Here is a 20,242-nt window from a genome sequence, read left to right as displayed (position 1 = left end):
AGATCTTTTACTCCTAGAACCATGCTAATCAGAAAAAAGCCTCAAGTTTGCATGAATGAAACAGTCTCAAAAAAATCAATTAAGCAGTTTAAATGCAAATTTTCTTCACACTAAATGTCAGCACAAATAACGTTTCCTATAGCTTTGCCCTTCAAGGGAAAAAAAAACAACTTTTTTTTTTTCCAATTTTATCCTACAATGATTTTTCTAGGACTAGCTGTTTTTGTTGTCTGTGCATCCTCCACTACTAACCTTATGCTACTAAGTGGGTACAGCCTACAAGAAAGTGTTCAGACTATTCAGATGCAGATCTCAGCCAAGACTGAAAAATAAATCAAAAATTAAACAGCAACTGTTATGTACTCTATTCTCCTAAGCGTGACATTAAAACACTCCTAATAACAGACATTATGACAAAAATATACGTTGCATCTATCTTCAGTGGTTATATGGCCTCCTGTGAAAATAAAGTAGGAGCTCCTGACGTGCATCTCTAGAATAACACGTACTTGACTTGGAACTAACATTATTTACTATAGATTATAATGTACTTACATGCATTAATGAGTAATACGACTGCTTGCCAGTGTAAAAGAGAAAGTGAAATGGACGGCCATCTTCTCCCCACTGGATTTCTAATGAAAAGCATGATTAGACAAGAAAGCAATACACACACACACTAAAAAAAAAATCTTTGTATTTAATTGCAGTTATAAACCTCTTTCGTAATACTGATTATCTTTCTAAGTATCAGAGAGCAAAGACATTTCATAGGTATTCAAATTGTCTGGAAATGCAATGATTTAGACTACCTTGTTAAAAAGCAATCTCTAGCTGTAATTGTAATGATGTAATATAATACTTCTAAATATCTCTTTTATCATGAGGAAATTTCACATGTGTGTCTTAAATAAACTTTGAAAGACTGTATGTTGGCATTACAGATGCAAGTATTCACTTCAGAAATAAGTAAAAATTAAGAAAATTGAAATCCACATAACGACTGTAAAAGACTAAAGATCATCTGCTCTGGAAAACAATGCTTTAAATGCAGAGCACGTTATTTATTAGCACAACATATCTAAATCAAACCAAGTATTTGCACAGTTGTTTTTTTGCAGGTAACTCAACTTCAGAACTTAGGAGATTTTAAGATCTGTTCATGTTTTGTTCATGCCTTTGGGCTATATTAAAACAGAAGACTGATGCTATGGTTTACATAATTAGTACAGGAACAAAACATTCAATTCAGCACATTCAGTTTATTTTTGTCCATTAAAAAAAAGCTATTAAAAGCCAGATTACCAAATTTAAGTGTCTTAACACAACACCCATCTCTTCCAAATAAAGAAAACTAACAAAAATAAATACCTGAGAGCTTTTTAAAAACTGAATTGCAAAGAAATTTCCAGCCATTTTATCCAGTAAAGTTCACAGGAAACAATCTATAAGCTACAAAGATAAGACTCCATCAACCTGTCTTGGATGGGTAATATTGGATAAGGATGCTATGCACTGCATTCGAACATTAGGTAAGAATACAACAGAAGTGCAATGCAAAGGTGCAAATTTTACAAGGACAGAAAAAATAGAGGGGTCTTTTACCCACACATACTACTAGGGAACGTATGAATTTCCATTTATGTGGCTACAAAAGCATATTTAGTAGAAATGACTATCCAGGACACATTCTGAAGGATAAATTTATGGCTTTGTACTTAAAATTCTTAATGACATAATGAGCAGACAGTCAAGCAACACTGCCTTTAAAAAAAAGTATATTGAGAAGTGCTATTTTTAAGACACATAGATTCATATTAATTGGCTCATACACTTCTTAGGGCAGAGTTAGCAACTCAATGAATTCTTTGGTCCTGAAAGAACACAGTAGTAGCTTAGTTCTACCATAAACAGCCCCTGGATTTTAAAATAGCATGATTAACTGTCTTATCCTTTCATGTAAGGGGTTAGATAGAAATTAATGCATGTTACTGTTTGATAGCTGACATCCATGATTTCTGGCAAAGTGACACCTTTCCAGAAGACGCACAAAACCCCCGAAGCATCAAGAATCTACTGACTCCAGGTACAGTAAAAGGAAGGAAAGAAAATGGTAGGATTTTGCTGGTACTCAGAAATATAATATATATATATATATATATATATATATATATATATATATATATATATATATATATGACTTAATAGTTCAGTGAGTAAAGAATTCCATACCCATGCTACTAGTTCATTTTAAATGTCAGGAAAATAAAACGAACAGCAATATCTTTTAAGTATTCTTTATAAAATTAATTCGGTGATTTCAATCAGGTTCTCACCGAGCAACACACTGCCATGTCACTGATACAACCAAGACTTCCTAAGGTGCCTCAGGAAGGAAAACCGAAGAATATGGATTAAATGCAGAGTTACAACTTCCAGGTAAAAAATAGGACATAATGGGGTGAGTTTACACTCACACTACTCTCTAATCTCTCAAATGACAATTACAAGGCTTAATTTCTCTGCTTTTATAGCACTAAAGTTAGCAAGAAAGCTTTTGGTTTAAAATAGCATTAACGAATCTTTTATGGATGTGATAGACAGCACTGTCAAAAAAGCTACTGAATATAACAAAAGGTTTTCCTGCAACTTCAGCGGTCTCTGCACGTCATTCTACATACTGTTTATTTTTAAACAGAGAAAAACATTGATCTATAGTCAGTTCACAAGTGCCTAAAAAGACCAAAGTCCAAAAGTATTTTTTTAAATCCAAAAAGCTATAGTACCAGATCAGCTTTTTTATAGTACTGCTCATTAGTAACACCCCCTCCCAAGTCACACCCATTGTTCCTCATAAGAATAAATCTATGAAAGGCATTTTAAACACGCAACAAACTTATAATACTTATAAATAAATACAGAATCATGAACACTTACTCCTCTGTTCTGGAAAAATTTCAGTGGGATGCTGCAAATAAATAAATAAAGCAGTATCATCAAAAGGAAAAGAGTTACTTGAAATGTCATGCTACAGTTATTCAAGAAGGCAACAAAAAATCCTACCTTCATCATTGGCCTGGCTCGTTTGTCGAATAAGCCCGAAGGAAAGAGATAGGCAATAGCTCTCTGAAAACAGAGATCACATATGTAATTTTTCCATAAAAGCAGCATCAAAACACTACTTAGGTTCTTTGTTGTAAGTAAAATAGAACTGCTGCACACATATAAGCACGTCAGTAACAAAGATTACTCTGTGTATCTGCTGTGCTAAAAAAAACTTCCTCAGGAATCCTCGGGAAAAGTAAAATCTCATTGTGACAGTTGCAATCTAACACATCAGAATAAGTGAACCTTCTTCTGCAAAGTTTTGGTTTTTGCAATATACATTTGTCATCACTTACCAGAACTACTCAAGTGCAAAGCCTACCTTTCTAACAAGTAAATGCAACACTGTTTTCCTAAATCTTGGAATGCTGCAATTAGAGGAAAATAAATACAGGAAACCAAAACAAATACAGGAAATTAAAACATTTAATTCATCTTTCTGAAACTATCAGCGCTTGTGAATAGTGCCTACTAATAGACTGAGCATGAACATTTTATTTATTCAAATATAAAACAACTGGACACAGCATAGGTTTGCACATTCGGAACCTCAGTTTGTACAGGCTCAGTTTCCTGAAGTCCAAAAGCAATGCTTGTGGCAGTATGAGATATTTTATGTAACTTAATAAAGCATTTCACTGAACACTGCATTTTCAAACAACTGTGAATCACTGCAATCTTTGCTGAAATTATACTAATAGCGCAGAGAAGTCAGACTCCTCAAGCCCGTTTTCCTTTTTTTAAAAGGTTGATTATCTCACCTTAAAGATACCTAAGGGTTTGCTGTAACAATTTAGAATATTACATCATACACTTGTGAACTACCACAGTTCTTATTAATAACAGCACAAGATGCATCATTTGCTTTTACTTCACCAACATTCTGCTATTCCTGTGATATATAAAGCCATGATTATTTGCCTCCAATAAAATTCCAAATCACTCTGGTAAAATGGAAAGCAAAGCAGGGTTAAGCCCAATGGGATGTATCTGTTCAAAACCATCTTGCCATCCCTACTCAATGCAACTGAAACATACATGTGCATTTTTGATTTACAGAAAGGCTGGGGTTGGAAGAGACCTCTGGAGGTCAACTGGTCCAACCCCAGCTCAGGGCCACTCAGAGGAGGCTGCCCAGAGCCATGTCCAGGTGGCTTTAGAAGGTCTCCAAGGAAGGAAAGCTGATTAAACATGACAGCTGTTTATTCCCATTTGTTTTGAAAACTAAAAAGGCAAAGCTAACCATCAAAACCCCCCAGATGCAGGGCTCTGGCAAGCATGGCAAACTTCACACAGTGGGTAGCAGAACTTGAGATAGAAATCTTTTGTTTGATAACATGGACTGAATAAATCTCTGGCTATAGACCCAGTTGTATATCAGTTAGGCAGTAAGGAACAGTAAAATTACAATTTAATCTCAGTTAAAATAACTTATTCTAAGAAAAATGTCCATTAGGCAACCTAAGGGCTATTATTTGCTGATAATTTTTTCCATGGATATGGAGCAGTTTGTCAGTGCTTCAACGGATTTAATACGCAGAGTGTAGAAGGACCTAACCTATTACTTTCATTAATCCCCTACTGGTATTCTGAACAGAAATTTTGAGAATTCCGAAGCAAACAAAAGGCTTAACTTGATTTTATGAAATGGTAATTTTGTTTCTCTTAGTGACTACTGTATTCCCATTTGTTAGTCAATGGGCATTTTATGCATACACACAGTAGGTGAACACCTATTTATGAACAAATGGGGATTAATTATGATGACAATAGAGAAATCCGCTGTGAGCCAAATGATGTTAAACAAACACATTATATAATATATTAAAAGAATCGATTACAGGATTCTGAGACTGACTGTGTATTTAAGAGGTAGACTTTATACAGGCGTCTGTATTACAGAATCCCAATCAAAACAGTTACTGTAACTACAGCACCTTAATAAAAGCTTTATAACAATCCACCATTTATAAGGAAGAGCAACTGTCAGCTGAGATACATTATGTCTTGAAAATGTATCTTACATTGCAAGTGTATAATCATGTCTTTCAGGCTAAACCATAAACAAACCCTGCATTAAGTAATCTTAACATCTACTTTCATCTCTCCACACAAATAGCCAAGGAACAATTTTTCTACTTTGCAGATTCCCTGTTTTGTTGGTGTTGCTGTTTTTTTTCCCCCGTCAAAATGAACAGTCTTACTGCATTCACCCTTTTAATGGAAATTAAATCAAGGAGAGATATTTGTCTCTACTGGGATGCAAAAGACCCCAGATGAAGTCTTGTTGTCCTTTATTCAAAGGAGTTTCTTGTTGTTAAATAGCTGCGTCCTCAATTTTTACTAAATTTGACCAAGAACAGCTTTCCTTAGGCCATCATTTCAGGTAGGTAATGCTCATTAATCCCACTCTAACCTCCACAAATTCTGGGCTGCTACTTCAAATTTGTTAAACCATACTGTTGTTTTATTTCCCAAGAAAATGACAATCTCTGCAGTCATACTGTCAAAACATGGCAGCTCACAATTAACACTCTAGTATTACGATGGTTTACTGCAGATATTTCTTACACCATGTTGATAAACTTAACATTTTTTACCAAAGGAAAGGAATCCCGCTTTATCAGCACTTGTGGAGATACCAGATGATTCAGGATACTGCTACAGGACCACAATGTATTTCCCTTCCAGTCTGAATTCAAGCCAGTAGGCATAATGAGAACAAGCCTCTATCCATATTAAAAAAAATTTGTACCTGGCAATCCTTCAAACAAATTACATGCAAAAGAATTTATTAAATAAGCTGCCCAGCACTGTATGTAGTGTGTTTTGCAAATTCAGTGTATCTGTTCCACCTTCATCTTCCCCCTTTATTGTGTACCTTGCATGTGCTGACTCCTGATTCTTTCTGCTTTTTCTGCCTGCAAGCCAACGTTTTGTTCACTATCTAAAACTCAGAGATCATAGTTTTGAGTTAAAGAGGTTCCACTGGGTCAGTAAAGGTTGTTTGTTTCGTTCTTCTTACTTTTGTTATTTTGTCAATAACTTGAGAAATTAAGAATTTGATACTTTAATCAGACAGAACTGATGGAGTCATAACGGGGTTGAGCAGAGACAGTGAGCCAGTCCAATCTGTCAATTACCCATGTAGAGAAGAGAGGTTTGGCAGGGCAAATTCACCTGGCCCAAGTGTCTTCCCACACACTTTTCTTGACTCCACAGCTAAAACACAAAACATCCCACTCTAACTTTCATTGCTCAAATCCCAGGTAAGGATAGTCAACTCAGAACAACATCCTCTTTGGCATAGAGGGCTGAAGAATACAGCACATTCTCTTTTAAATAGTTTCAATAATCAGAATGCTGACTTGAGAAGTGACATTTCATGTCACAGCATTTTAAAAGAAAGTCTGAGCAGAAGCTTTCTGGCTTCTACTCCTCACATGAGATCCACTATTCTTCTAAAACCTGGACTGCTGGAAGTCTCCAGGTCTTGAACCACATTACTTAAGCACTGAGCTTCACCACTTCTCAAACTTACATGTTTGCTGGAATGACTATTAACAATATTAGCAGTATTCTTTAAAAGTTTTCAGCATCTAATATTGAGAATTTCCAGTTAAAAGTATTCTAGCTTCAACTATTTAAAAAAAAAAATACAAATCCAGTATTTCTGGTAAGGACAACACTGGACATCATGTTCTTGCAGCTAACTAAATGAAAGTTCAAAAACATATTTGGTTCTGAGTAACGTTTCTGACATTTCACATATGTTAATATTCACTTATTTCTCACAATCTGAGTTGCTAAAATTTGAAGGTTACTTAGAAATCAGATGCTCTGAGCCATTTTGAAACACAGCTAAATATCACTTTTTTTTTTTTAATCCATTAGTGAAGTCTTAACTCATTGAAAGAAACTACACCCTCTAAGGAATGAAGCTTCTCACTTGTATAACGTTTTCATTGTAAAGAACCTTACCGGTACTTTTGCAACAACATATATGCAACTGAATATACTTAGGAAGAAGTGTCTATTTTAGTCTAAAATTCTTCCAACTATCTTCATCGCAACAACCTACTAGGTCATATGGCAGACAGCAGAAGAAAATTAACACATTTCTAGCCTTCAAGTTTTACTAACTTATGGGGAAAGTTCCTGATGAACTCATATCTCAGAGAGCATTTAGCGATTGCACAGAAATGAATAATAAAAATACTGACATATCATATAAATAGGTCAAGGAGATTAAGATGCTTTTCTTATATTAATCTTACTTAGGTTTCTGGTCTTTAAAGTGGAATATCACAGGACTGACAGTGGAAAATGAAAGTGGGCTGTTTACTATAATCGTAAGGAAGTTAAATCAAAAATAAAAGGATTACAGACTCAATCAGGGAAAAGCACTAGGTCAGGACTGCAATCTCTATTAATTAGGTATCCCAGCTGGGCAGTGGGTATGCAGCTGTTAACTTGATCAATGACGTACCTAAATGTCATCTCTACTGATTCGCTTATAAATTACCAGCAAGTGAGACTAATGTACAGGTGCTAATTTATTTAAACTGTTCTCTGCAGTTCTACATAGCTTTATAAACTGCATCTGGCACCTAATGTTAGCTGTCAGTTGCACTTAGACATGCCTGTCCTAACGACTCTGTTCATTAGAAATGAGCACAAATTATGAAATATTGTGAAAAATGATACATCAAATGGAATGGGCAAAGCAAATCAATTAGAGAAACCTCATACCACATATTCACACATAGGAGAATAAAACATCTCAGCTTCAGAGCGAGGTCTATAATACCAATTAAAAAGCAATTCGTAGACTTCTGCAGAGTTATACATCAATTTGCTGGATTTTTTTTTTCCCCCCTCCAGAAATAAAGTTGTAACGCACAGCTTAACTTTTCATTCCTAAATAAAAGCATCAATAAGAGGCAATTCTGCTTCCACAACATCCAGGAGAAGGATTAACAAGTAAGTCAACCTATTTTCCGGTTTAAAACTTCATAAGGTTTAGCTTTTATTAAACTACACCTAAAACTCCACTGAAGGACAGAATCCTATGATGCCTACTTTTGAACTACACAGCACAGCCTGATTAACAGTAGAAGACATGGAGGTACGTAAGCACTCATCAGTAAGAATTATTACTGTTTAAAATGTAAAGCTTGGTAATTCTCCTGCCAGTGCTTAAGCAGCTTTTATATTTTTATAACAGTAATTTAATTATGCATAGCAGACACCATTATACACTAAGTATTTTCCAACACCTGATGTAATATGAAGAAATTAAATATGCACCACAGACACTTGGTATCACTAAACAAAACACTGCACTTTTGGATTCACTTCTTCATCTTTTCAGAAATAGAGTCTGCAAAGCAGTCACATACTAGCCTCATGCACTGCATTTACTAATTATAGAGCTCAGTTAATTTTGTGCAAGTGATCACAGTGCTGTAGATTCATACAGAAGAAATTGCTACCTATACATGCTCATTTTCCACTTCCAGTCTTGCTGCCTGACAGCCTTTCCGCTAGACTATCAAGAGAAGGAAAGTTAATGCGCTTACCCTTAACCTCTCAGGCAAACTAACTAAACTATCAGGAGCAGCACCACAGTGAGCCACTGATATCATCTATCCAGATTTCAGTAAGACCTTTGACACTGTGCCCCATAACATACTTCTCTCCACATGGAAAAAATATTGATTTGATGGGTGGGCTGTTCAATGGACAAGGAATAGGTTGTGAGACTGTACCCAAAGAGTGGTGGACAATGGTTCCATGTCTAGTTGGTAACTGGTGATGAGTGGTGTCCCCTGGGGGTCAGTACTGCAAGCAGTGCAGAGATCTTCATCAACGACAGTGGATCAAGTGCACCCTCAGCAAGTTTGCAGAAGACACCAAGCTGTGTGGCGTGGTCGACACACCAGAGGGATGGCATGCAATTCAGAGGGACCCAGGTGAACCTCATGAGGTTCAATATATCCAAGGCAAGGTCTTGCACCTGGGTTGTAGCAACCCCTGCAATCACTACAAGCTGGGGGACGTAAGGATGGAGCACAGCCCTGAAAAGAAGGACCTGGAGGTACAGGTGGATGGCAAGCTGGACATGAGCCAGTAATGCACCCCCACAGCCCAGAAAGCCAACTGTATCCCAGGCTGCATCAAAAGAAGTGTGGCTAGCAGGCTGAGGGAGGTGATCCTGTCCCTCTACTCTGTGCTGATAAGGCCTCACCTGAAGTACTGCATCCTGATATGGAGCCCTCAGTACAAGAGAAATGTGGACCTGTTGGACTGTGTCCAGAGGAGGGACACAAAAATGATCCAAGGAATGGAACACCTTCCCTTCAAAGACAGCCTGAGAGAGCTGGGGCCGTTCAACCTGGAGAAGAAGGCTCCGGAGAGACCCGAGAGCAGCCTTTCAGTACCTAAAGGGAGGCTATAAGAAAGAAAGGTACAGGCTCTTAAGCAGGATCTGTTGTGATGGGACAAGGTGGAGTCGTTTCAAACTGAAGAAGGGAAATTTAGATTGCACATAAGGAATAAGCTTTTTTTTTATATAGTACGAGTGGTGAGGCACTGCCACAGGTTGCCTGGAGAGGTAGTGGAAGCCCCATCCTTGGAGACATTCAAGCTAAGACTGGACCAGGCTCTGAGCAACCTGATCTATCTCCAGGTGTTCCTGTCCATTGCAGGGGAGCTGGGCTAGATGACATTTATAGGTCTCTTCCAACTCTAAAGATTCTATGATATTGTAGTAGAGAGGCCTTTGTAGTGGTAGATTTGCACGTCAATACTCTTTAATTACTTTCCTGTAACATAAGCATCATTAAAGGTAGGGAAAAAAAAAAAATCAGAAAAATGCAGAAAAGGAGATTCTGTAATCTGTTGAAAAGCAAGAAAGACAGTGTAAAGCACGACACTACTAATTCTGATCCAAATGCCTCCTTGACTGATAATCTTCACTGTTGATAGGACCTTAACTACCATTAAGGTAGTTAAGCTTTGTACTCATAAAGCTTGATTTTCTATGATTTCTGACTTGAAGACAAGTTTCCCTTATGAATTTTCTGATACCTGATGAGACTCAAGTCTCACTTCAACCTTTTTTCTCAGCAGGCCATTAAACTTCATTCTTTTCTACTTTGTCATCTATTCTCAGAGAAATTTTATGAACTTCATTTTAAAGCCTCTCTGTCAAATGCAGTTGATATCACCCTCCATCACCACCTACAGGTGTAGTTCTTCCTTGGCATAAGCAGGCTATCAAGACCTCTTACACAGAAACAGCTATGCTAACAGAATTTGCCACAGAAAGGTGACAAAACCATATGAGCAAAACAATCCCCTTCCCCTGAAAAAAACAAAACCACATATACCTCTTCCAGCACACATCCACCCTAGGGACACCACTGATATACTGCGCTGCCACAGCTTTAGTAACAATGTTGCTGCTGTGCAGAAAAAGCAACATGCAGCTTCACCTACCACAGAATGTCACCAAATGACATTTCTCTTCACTACCTCTGATGTGTGGTAAAATAAGATAGAAATGATGGAAGTGAAGTCCTAGTTGGATGTCAATTTTTATTTATTTATGTGAAAGACAGCGTATCTATACGTAAGTTAAATGGCACAGAGAAAGAAGAGGCCACCCACCTATCAGCTGTCAGAGAGAATGGCAATAAAATAATATGCTTTGAGATACTAATATGAGCCCTAGATACAGGTCTTTATTAGAATCTCTAAGCTAAACCAGGGGGTTACTTGTAAAATATTCCATAAAACTTAATTGGCATTACCAGCAACCAGAGTATCACACAAGAAAACCCAACCTAAATATACACAGCAGGTCAAATTGTGGTTAAATGTTCCAAAGAGCTACACAAACCTTTGCAGGGCCTCTTATAACCTCAGATCAAGGGGATTATCCATTAGTACTTTTAAAAAGAACCCACTGTGCTTTCGCAAGATATGGTATACACAGCTCTATACTGTGATGTCTGACCTCACACGGTAGCATGAGTAGAATCTCTATTCACAGTCACAGTTGCAATGTTTGCAACATACAGTAGTAGTCTTTCTTATTCTGACAGTTTGATTAAAAATCACAGAGAGCTGAGGGGCTCATGCTGAAGTAAAGTGCTTTCAATATCTGAAACTCTACAGTAAATTACTTCTCCAACAGAGCAACCGCACTTACATCAATATCCTCTTGGGTAAAAGTTTCTGGATCCTCTCCCATCATGTTGGCTAAATGTCTCTTTCCTAGGTCGAACTCTTCAATTTGTTTCTTAATAAATGCCTCTGTGTATTTTTCAGGTCCTGAGGCTGCTACATTTTTACTCCATGCAGCTGTGGTGGTATAGATTAGCCTCAATGCCTAACAAAAACAGAAAAGAAGTGAGATTTATTTTTATATTTTTAGCATAGTGAGCTTTAAATAAAATCAACAGTAAAACAAGTCATGCTTATTGCTTACTTATAACAGGACTCAACACACTACTGTAGTAAATTAGCAAATGCAGTTACACTCATGAAACCATTTTCTTTCAATTGCTTAATGCCCAAGAACAGAAAAACATTCTAAAAGTTGAACATTTTCACACATCACAATCAAATATCTGTATTTTTGCACCCGCCTTTCAAGTTTGTGTTTTTTGTGTTTTTTTTTTTTTTTTAATTTAGTCAGATTTTTCCGATGGAAAGAAATGCAATATTACATATTAGGAACATCCAGCAAAAGCAAAACACGGCATTGATCAAAAGATGCAGTCTTCATTTGTACATATATCTATCAGCACATAAGCAGGTTTTGCATTCACCTAAAGGCACTCCATAACAAAGTATGAAAAGAATCTACAGGGCAGCCCTCTAACAGCTTTTGGAAACAGGCTGGTTACCCTGTGTCCTGTGGCACAGTATGAATTACTCCTTCCTTGCTCAGTGCCAGAAGGTTCGTTCACTGCTTCTGGTGGAACGATGAGGAAACAAAGCAGGATGATTCTCATCAGCAGCTACTACCGAGCACGGCTCCAGCTCAGGAATCAAAACTCCAGGGACACATATTTGTCTCCCACAAAGACTGACAGATAAGCTTTTCTTTTAATCAAGACAATCAGAAACTATGATGACTAATTTCAATTAAGCCTTCTGCCAGAGGAACAGGAGCTTCATTGACAGGGCTGCAATGTTTCAGTTTCAGCTTAGTGCCAGTAGTGTGCATTATTTTGCTAATGCCAGCTTTGGAGAGACAAAGTTCTCTGCAGCTCTAGGGCTCTGGCAGACTACTGAAATTTCTGTGCCCTGCCAAAGAGCAGGGAGCTCTCTGCTGAGCTAGTGTGAGAGATCCCAAAATGGCTCTCCTGAGTGCCGAAGCTAACAGGAGGTGGTTGAAGTGGGAGAAAGAAGAAGAGCCCCCCTCTTTACCTTGATTTCTTTCAGCAAGTAATTAAACTATCTCCACTTCTGGTGCTGCAGCCTCAGTCTACCTTTCATGAAACATTAAAACCCAAACACGCATAACAAAATGAATTAATAGCCTTATTATGAAGAACAGAATAAACCTAGCAACCAAAACAACTAAACATCCTCTCAGTTACAGAAACAGCCTTCCGTAAATCACAATTTGGACACGCTGACCATTCTGACCGATTTGATCATTCCAAGTTAAGTAATATGAATAGCTTAAAATGCTTTCTTCCTAAAACTAATATGAATACAGTAGCAATCTTAAGCCTGGCTACAACCACAAAGACATAAACACATAAATGTACACTGGCCACAGAGGGCTTAAAAACAGCTCCATGGCAGAGTGTTGTTGCCTTATTTTCTCCATGGTTTATAAGCATCATACATAGTGCCAAATCTGGTTTGCTCCTTTAGAAAAATAAACAAATAAGGAATGTTTTCTGTGAGTTTATGTTTACATATATAGAATTATATATATACATATACACACACGCACACACACATATATATATATATAAAGATTTTAAATATACAGCTTCCACCAACAAGACTCTGTTGACATCCTAAGAAAGCAATAAGGTTTCTTTGCATATTACCTACTCTTCTCCTAGTCACTCCTCAGGAAAGAATTCAATTCATCCTCTTACTTGTCGTAATAGTAATTAATTACTTGTAATTCTTGTTAATGAACACATGATTCCATATTACTCAGCCCAAAATTGCTTTCTCTCTCCTATGCTTTAAACAGGACATTTTAAAAAGACTGCTTTCATCTTATTCCTGTCAATTTCTATTGTAATTTTCTCATTTTTGTCCTTCTTCCCTCAAGCTATTCATATTCTTCCCTAGTTTCAATTCATCGCTAATCAAAAGTCCCTGGACACACAAACTGTTCATAATTAGAAAACAGCCTCTTATGCAAATCAGTATCTATTGTATTGGGAACCTCTTCTGGGATAAGAGCACTATTTCATGGGCAATACAGGCAAGAACTGCAAAGTAGCACCAGATGCTTCTGGCATTTCTGTCAAAAAAAGCACACTTCTCAACTTTCCAGAGGAAACTATACAGGTTTGCATTTACTCATTTCACATTTCATGGAGCATTACTGCAAACAGCAACCTCACAGCTTTTAAATAACACAGGTTACTGCCAGTACTCCTGAATTAGTAGGCAGTTCTAGTAGAGTAGAAGAGAATGGAAAGCCTTTGCTTCTGGACACAGATCCTAATCAACTCCTCCCCAAACAACCCAGCATTCAGACAGTTTCACAAATCCCTATTTTCCTGGGAGACAGTAAACACATAGAAAAATTAGCTTATGTAGAATTATGTAGCTTCAAAAAAAAAAAAACCCACAACAAAAAACAATTTTCAGACAACTCCAAGTTGACCACCCTAAGAGATGTAACCAGGAGTTGTTGTTTTTATTTCTGGGGGGGCTTTTTTTTTTTTGTTTGGTTTGTTGTTGTTTTTTTAACTACTGTCCCATGAATTTGGCTTCTCTGGTGAGTGTGGTGAGCAGGACTAGGGAAGTCATCCTGTCCCCGGACTTGGTACTGGTGAGGCCTCACCTCGAGTACTGTGTTCAGTTTTGGGCACCTCAGTACAGAAAGGACATGGAGGTGCTGGAGCAGCTCCAGAGAAGGGCAACAAGGTTTGTGAAGGGCTTGGAGAATACGGCCTATGAGGAGAGATTGAAGGAACCGGGGCTGTTTAGTCTGGGGAAAAGGAGGCTGAGGGGAGACCTTACTGCTCTCCTCCAATATCTGGAAGGTACTTACAGTGAGAGCGGGGCTGGTCTCTTCTCACTGGTGACAGGATGAGGGGAAATGGCCTTAAGTTGTACTGGGATAAGTTTAGATTGGATATCAGGAAACACTTATTTACAGAAGGGGTTGTTAAGCACTGGAATAGGCTCCCCAGGGAGGTGGTTGAGTCACCATCACTGGATGTGTTTAAAATCCATTTGGATGTGGTGCTCAGGGACATGATTTAGAAGAGGGTTGTTAGAGTTAGCGTAGTATGGTTAGGTTGCGGTTGGACTCAGTGATCTTTACGGTCTCTTCCAACCTGCACTATTCTATGATTCTACGTTAAGAACAAAAAAAAAAAAAAAAAAAAGAGCTACAAAGATGATCAAAGGCTTAGAGCATCTCCCTTATGAGGAATGGTTGAGAGAACCGGGATAGAGGGGATCTTATCAACGCTTATGCACGGTTAGAGCTGTATAACCACACAGCATGCAGGAACAGAGCTGCCCTGTGTCCATGGCTCCAGTTACTGGTAGCATAGTCAAGCAAGATGTAAACAGCAGTTCTTCAGTCATGCCTTGCACAAAACAAAGCATGCAATATGTAGTTATCATACAGAATGAGCATGTGAGCTTTTTGCTTTCAAGTGTGATGTTTTATGAAATGTTTTAATTCATTTAGTTAAATGACATTTACAAAGTCTCAGATTCCAGTTGGCCTACAAATTAAATAGGTAAATCAGTATCAGGTTTGTGTTTTAATAAGCATTTTGTGAAACACGTCAGGAAGTATCACAAGATGTCATTAAACACGTTGAAGTAATTTTATATTACTTTAATAAAAGACTTGCCAAAGTATTTAATCAGAAGAAACTTCTCCCTAATTGAATTCTCTCTTCAAGGTAACTAAAACCACATTTCTCCCACCCACAGAATCTACTTTTGCTTATTTGACTAAATCTATTTATTAGGCTTCACTTGTACTGTATACTATAAAATATATGTATTTGCATTTATATACATATGTATTTTTATATATTGTATTTATATATATTTGTATAATATGTATTATTAAAATATATGTATAAAATAAATGTAGAGATGCAGGGTAAACATCAAACCCGCGTAATAGAGGCAAGGATTTAGATCTAGTGGATTTGGGGTATAAACTATAAAATACCAGCAGGCTTTTCAACTCTATCTTGGCTAGCAACTGCACAGAAAGCTACTCCATTCTTAGCATGCAGTTCCAAAATCTCCCAAAATACTGAGGCCAATATGCAATGACAAACCATTTCTCAAGCACAGCATGATAAGTAGCCTAACATCCACAGTGTTACAACCAATGTCTATTTCGTGCCCAGCCATTTCTTGAAGCCACACTGTGCTGGAGATTTGTTCTTATACACATGGAGGTCACGCATTCTGGTTTTACATTCTCTGCTGGCAGGACAAAGTGGTATTATATTTCTGATATCACCACATACATGATCCACAGAAATTCATACACAGTGCCAGACCTGATCAAAAGTAAGAGCACACATGGTACTCTGAACTCTTCTGCTAAGAAAAAAAAACTACACAACCACAACAGGAATGATAGAAAGAAACAAAGTTTGACCATTTTCCAATACAGATTCTTGATAGAGTTCACTGGAATTTTCTTTTGAGTTCCATGAGGTGCTTTCTGTACACACGTAAGTGCTTCATACTCAGAACATCCTCACCAAACTGTTCTTTAGGTTAACAACATAAGAACCTTTCAAATTGCCTGGGCTCCGTGTCCCCTTAGTTCCTTTTGCACCCTTTAGGTCAGATATTTGCAGGATGATAAGATTATAGCTCTGGGCTCAGGTACAGATCCCACCTTTGGCAGAGAGAATCAGACAGGTCATCAGTGAAAGCCCCTTCCAGCCCTGTTTTCTACAGTCACTTCTTCAAGACTATTTCCTCACTTATGGTACAGAGTTCTCAGCTCAAACTCAAGCAGGTGCCTGCCCAGAAATGCCACACCACTGTCAGTCATAACTGTGATGTAGGATAACCAAAATCACACAAACTCCTCCAAATGAGCACTGTGATCAAGCACTAGGACTTTTTCAGTTTTTTTCTCAGTTTCCAGGCAACTTCAGTATATTTCCGCCTTCAGTATATTTCTGCGTAAGGAACCAACCAGGTCTTCATCCCTAATCACAGAATTGCCAGGGTTGGAAGGGACCTCAAGGATCATGAATCTCCAACCCCCCTGCCACACGCAGGGCCACCAATCATCCCACCTAATGCTAGACCAGGCTGCTCAGGGCCCCATCCAATCTGGCCTTGAACACCTCCAGGGACGGGGCATCCACAACCTCTCTGGGCAGCCTGTTCCAGCACCTCACCACTCTCTCTGTAAAGAACTTCCCCCTGACGTCCAACCTAAATCTCCCTTCCCTCAGCTTAAAACCATTTCCCCTTGTCCTGCTGTCACTCACCCTTTCAAAGAGTTGATTCCCCTCCTGTTTGTAGGCTCCCTTTAGGTACTGAAAGGCTGCAGTGAGGTCACCCCTGCAGCCTTCTTTTCTCCAGGCTGAACAAGCCCAGCTCCTTCAGCCTGTCCTCACAGGGGAGGTGCTCCAATACATAAAGCTCATCCGCAATTCAGCAGTATCACATAGTTCCAATTGCCCCTTCCATCATTACCTCTTATTTACTTACTGCATCTCTCTCCTGCTACTCGGGGTTTCGTTCAGTCACCAAACAGATTCTCAGCTCACATGGTTTGCTGCTTGGGATTGTTACCAGCTTGCCTTGTTGGCCACTGCTGGAATGCATATATCCAATACTGCTGCAACACCACGGCTGCCCGCTGCACCGACAGCAGCTGAAAACCAATGTCCACCAGAACAAGTGGTTGGTTCTGCTCAAACAGCAGCTACCTCATTTCTGGAGAGCAATTCCCTCCACACTACAGGGATTCGGAGATTCCATAACCACTCACGCGCTCACCAAACATAACGCTGTTTGTTAATTACTCTCACACTGCTCTGTTTTTGTGGACGGCCGTGGGCTACAGCCCGGCCCTGCTAGTTCTGTCCGCACACACACCACACCAAGCCTCCCCTTACACTTTTAACTTCACGACGAAAAACATACGCTCCGCAACCAACCCTTCTTCCGAGCCCTCTCAGCGGGGCGAATGCACGCACGCACGCAGGCTCCCGCGCGGCTCAGGCCTCCCGCTCCCCTTCAGGCCGCCACGCGGTGCCCGGGCGGCTCTCACCTGGGCGCTGGGCCCGCCCGACGCCGCCACCGCGCTCCACCGGCCGCCCAGTCGCAACACGCGCCCCGCCGCCACCACCGCCATGCCCGCTGCTGGGGGACGGGACGGCCCAGTGCGGCGCAGCCCGCAGTAGGCCCCAGAGCCGGCGATTGGCGGGAAGGATGAGGCGGGGCTGCGCCTGCGCGCTGTTTCGCGCCGTGAGCGGGCGGTGCTGAGGAGCGCTGGGGGCGGGGAGGATGGGGGCGCTGGATTTCGGGTGCGCGGTGGTTGTTGTGTGAACGTGGAGTGGCTGAAGCGCCTTAGTGCGCTCAGCTCTGGGCTCTGTGTGACAGCGACAGGCCCGAGGGAACAGCATGGAGCTGTCAGGGGAGGGGCAGCTGGGAGTTAGGAAATGGTTTATGGTGCGTGTAACCCTTAGAGGTTGTGAGTGGGTGCGCCTGTTCTGTGAGGTGCGCGTCATCAGGCTCCTGGTGGAGCAGGCGGTGCTGAGAGCTGTGTCAGGTTAGGTACTACCCTACTGCTGATAGAAGCTGAAGCAAAAAGGTTTTATTTCAGCATATCCTTAAGGTTCATATGTATGCACCTCAAGTGCTTGGATTTGGGTGGTTGTGTTTTATGCCGCAGGAAAAGTGGAAATGAATTAAAATTTGTGTTTAAAAAAAAAAAAAAAAAGTTGTTTTCTAGACTTTTGCACTTATTATTTGAGAAGATGTTCTGGAAGCAAATTCAGCTTTTCCAGGTTTGTTTTTCTTTTCTCATATCCACTGGTGGCTTTGCATCCTCCTACTCGATTGTAAGTATGATTTCTTTCCAGGGATTTAAAAGAGAGTGTAAGAAAACTGGCAGTGGGCGAGGGAAATCACTTGTGCAGGGAGGCCAAGGAGAAACCAACTGGAAAGGTGTATTTATTCCCTAGGTCACCAGCCGTGAAAGTGACACCATCAGTATTTTTATTGACATGGATACGTATAAGCAGCTACTATGAATACTGCACCAAAGGAAAGTGAAGTGGCTCTCTTCTGTGCACAGCTGACCAAGCACTGGGAACGACAGCCAGCTCTCATTCACAAAGTGCATATGGATTGCACTTGGTGAGCAGCTGTTTCTCCAAGTGAGACTAAAATGAAGTTGGGTTGGGGTCACAGTCCTACTTGACCCCCTGGAGGAGCTGAAGGGTAGAGTGGTGCAGCCTTTTGAAGGTTCATAGCAAGTCTCATCTGCCACCTGTTGCCCCCTTGCTTGGGGATGGAGAAGTTCCTCAGTCCTCACCAAGCCAAATAATCATCGCCTCTCTGCCAGCTGCCTAGAAGCAAAGCACCACTGAAGTGAACTGCTTTAATTCTCTACATGCAATTAATTGTCAGTAAAATCCAAAGAGCACTGACGCCTATACAATATTGGCTACCTGTACTTTGTAGCTAGTTGATGTCAATCCAGCTCCCTCCTTGCCTTAAGTCTATCTACTCCTATGCCTACTGGGAAATAAAACCAAATGCTACTGCAGTCCAAAACACGTTTTCAAGGACATGAGAGTGTATATATGGTTCATTGTTTTAGTCTGAGGTTGTAAAATTGTTCTCACAAATGAAAAACAATTCATTAGGTGAAGAGACCTCAGTATATGTGGAGTCAAGTATTTAATGACAAGGACTGTGTTGTGTTTCATTTGAGTGGTCAAACCTCAGAAATTGCACCTTCAGTATAAGAAACTTCTGCAGAAAGTGCTTTGAAATCCTTATGTCAGGTATTTTTCCAGCCATCCCACTGCTGCTAAGGAGTTTATCTGAACTTTTTTGTTCATGGAAGACACTTCTCCAGAAGTCTGGGTTACTGGTAAATGTAATTATTATTGGTTAATTGCTTGGGGTATTTTGAAGGAAATGGCTTTTGTGGTAGGCATGGCTTGTGTTCCAGAAGGATTCCTTCTAATGTAAGGTTTGCCACTCCTAATCAGATGACATGAGTTTGTGTTTACCAGCTCAAAATCAACTCTTAGCACCAGCCACTGAAAGATAAAAATGAAGCTGTGGAAGTTAGTTACATGCTCAACTCCTGCATTCCCAGCCCTCTGTCAAGTTTATTAAGACAGAGCTTAGGAGAAATGCAAGAAAACCATGTTTAATCTACTTACCCAAGACTAATTCCAAAGGGTTTCTCTATCTATCTCTATATTTAGTTGACATACTGTAGATGCTTACCTAATCCATGCAAACTATCCTGATGTTTTGCTAAGCCCTCTGTGGATCTTTAGTCTCTTTGTGTCAGGAATGTCTTTTTGAGCCTGGATGGGCAATGCTCAACTCTGGGAATTTGTTCAAGTAGTGAACTTTATCATACCTTGTTGATTGTACTCTTACGATCATGCAGCTGGTAACTGCTGCTTGCACAACGTTACCTGATTTTGTTTTGGGACTAGATAATGAGGGCAAGGATATAATCTGTCATGCAATGAAGCAAGGTAGTCTGTGGCAGGAAGTAAGGGACTATGATTTAGAAGACCAAAGATATAGTTATAGGAGAAATAAGACTTTTGGGGATACTATAATCTAAATGCGCTTCTGAAGAGATGTCTGACTATTTTATGGTTTTCACTTCTGCTCCACAGAAATAAAAGAGTAGATTTGCTTTTCATTTCTG

The 20,242-nt window shown here is 39.6% G+C and overlaps 1 protein-coding gene across 2 annotated transcripts in view; it reads right to left on the bottom strand.

The window, feature by feature from the left end:
- MRPS9 (mitochondrial ribosomal protein S9) overlaps nucleotides 1-17,776 on the bottom strand; it is a 33,522-nt gene extending 15,746 nt beyond the window's left edge. Inside the window, exons 1-5 of one of the 2 annotated variants that reach the window (XM_031605178.2) lie at nucleotides 17,606-17,776; nucleotides 11,324-11,503; nucleotides 3,064-3,126; nucleotides 2,938-2,968; nucleotides 556-635 (exon numbers count right to left, since the gene is read on the bottom strand). In XM_031605178.2, the coding sequence (XP_031461038.1) occupies nucleotides 556-635; nucleotides 2,938-2,968; nucleotides 3,064-3,126; nucleotides 11,324-11,503; nucleotides 17,606-17,689 (438 nt within the window). In that variant the 5' untranslated portion in view covers nucleotides 17,690-17,776. The remainder of the gene's footprint in view (nucleotides 1-555; nucleotides 636-2,937; nucleotides 2,969-3,063; nucleotides 3,127-11,323; nucleotides 11,504-17,605) is intronic. The other variant, XM_090127953.1, reaches the window with a different exon arrangement.
- Between the last annotated feature and the right edge of the window lie 2,466 nt (nucleotides 17,777-20,242).

Source organism: Phasianus colchicus, chromosome 1, assembly GCF_987193195.1.
Source record: "Phasianus colchicus chromosome 1, bPhaCol1.hap1.1, whole genome shotgun sequence".
In the NCBI taxonomy this organism is placed as follows: Eukaryota; Metazoa; Chordata; class Aves; order Galliformes; family Phasianidae; genus Phasianus; species Phasianus colchicus.
Note: the sequence above shows the minus strand (reverse complement) of the source record. Positions and strands in the feature narration are given on the sequence as shown.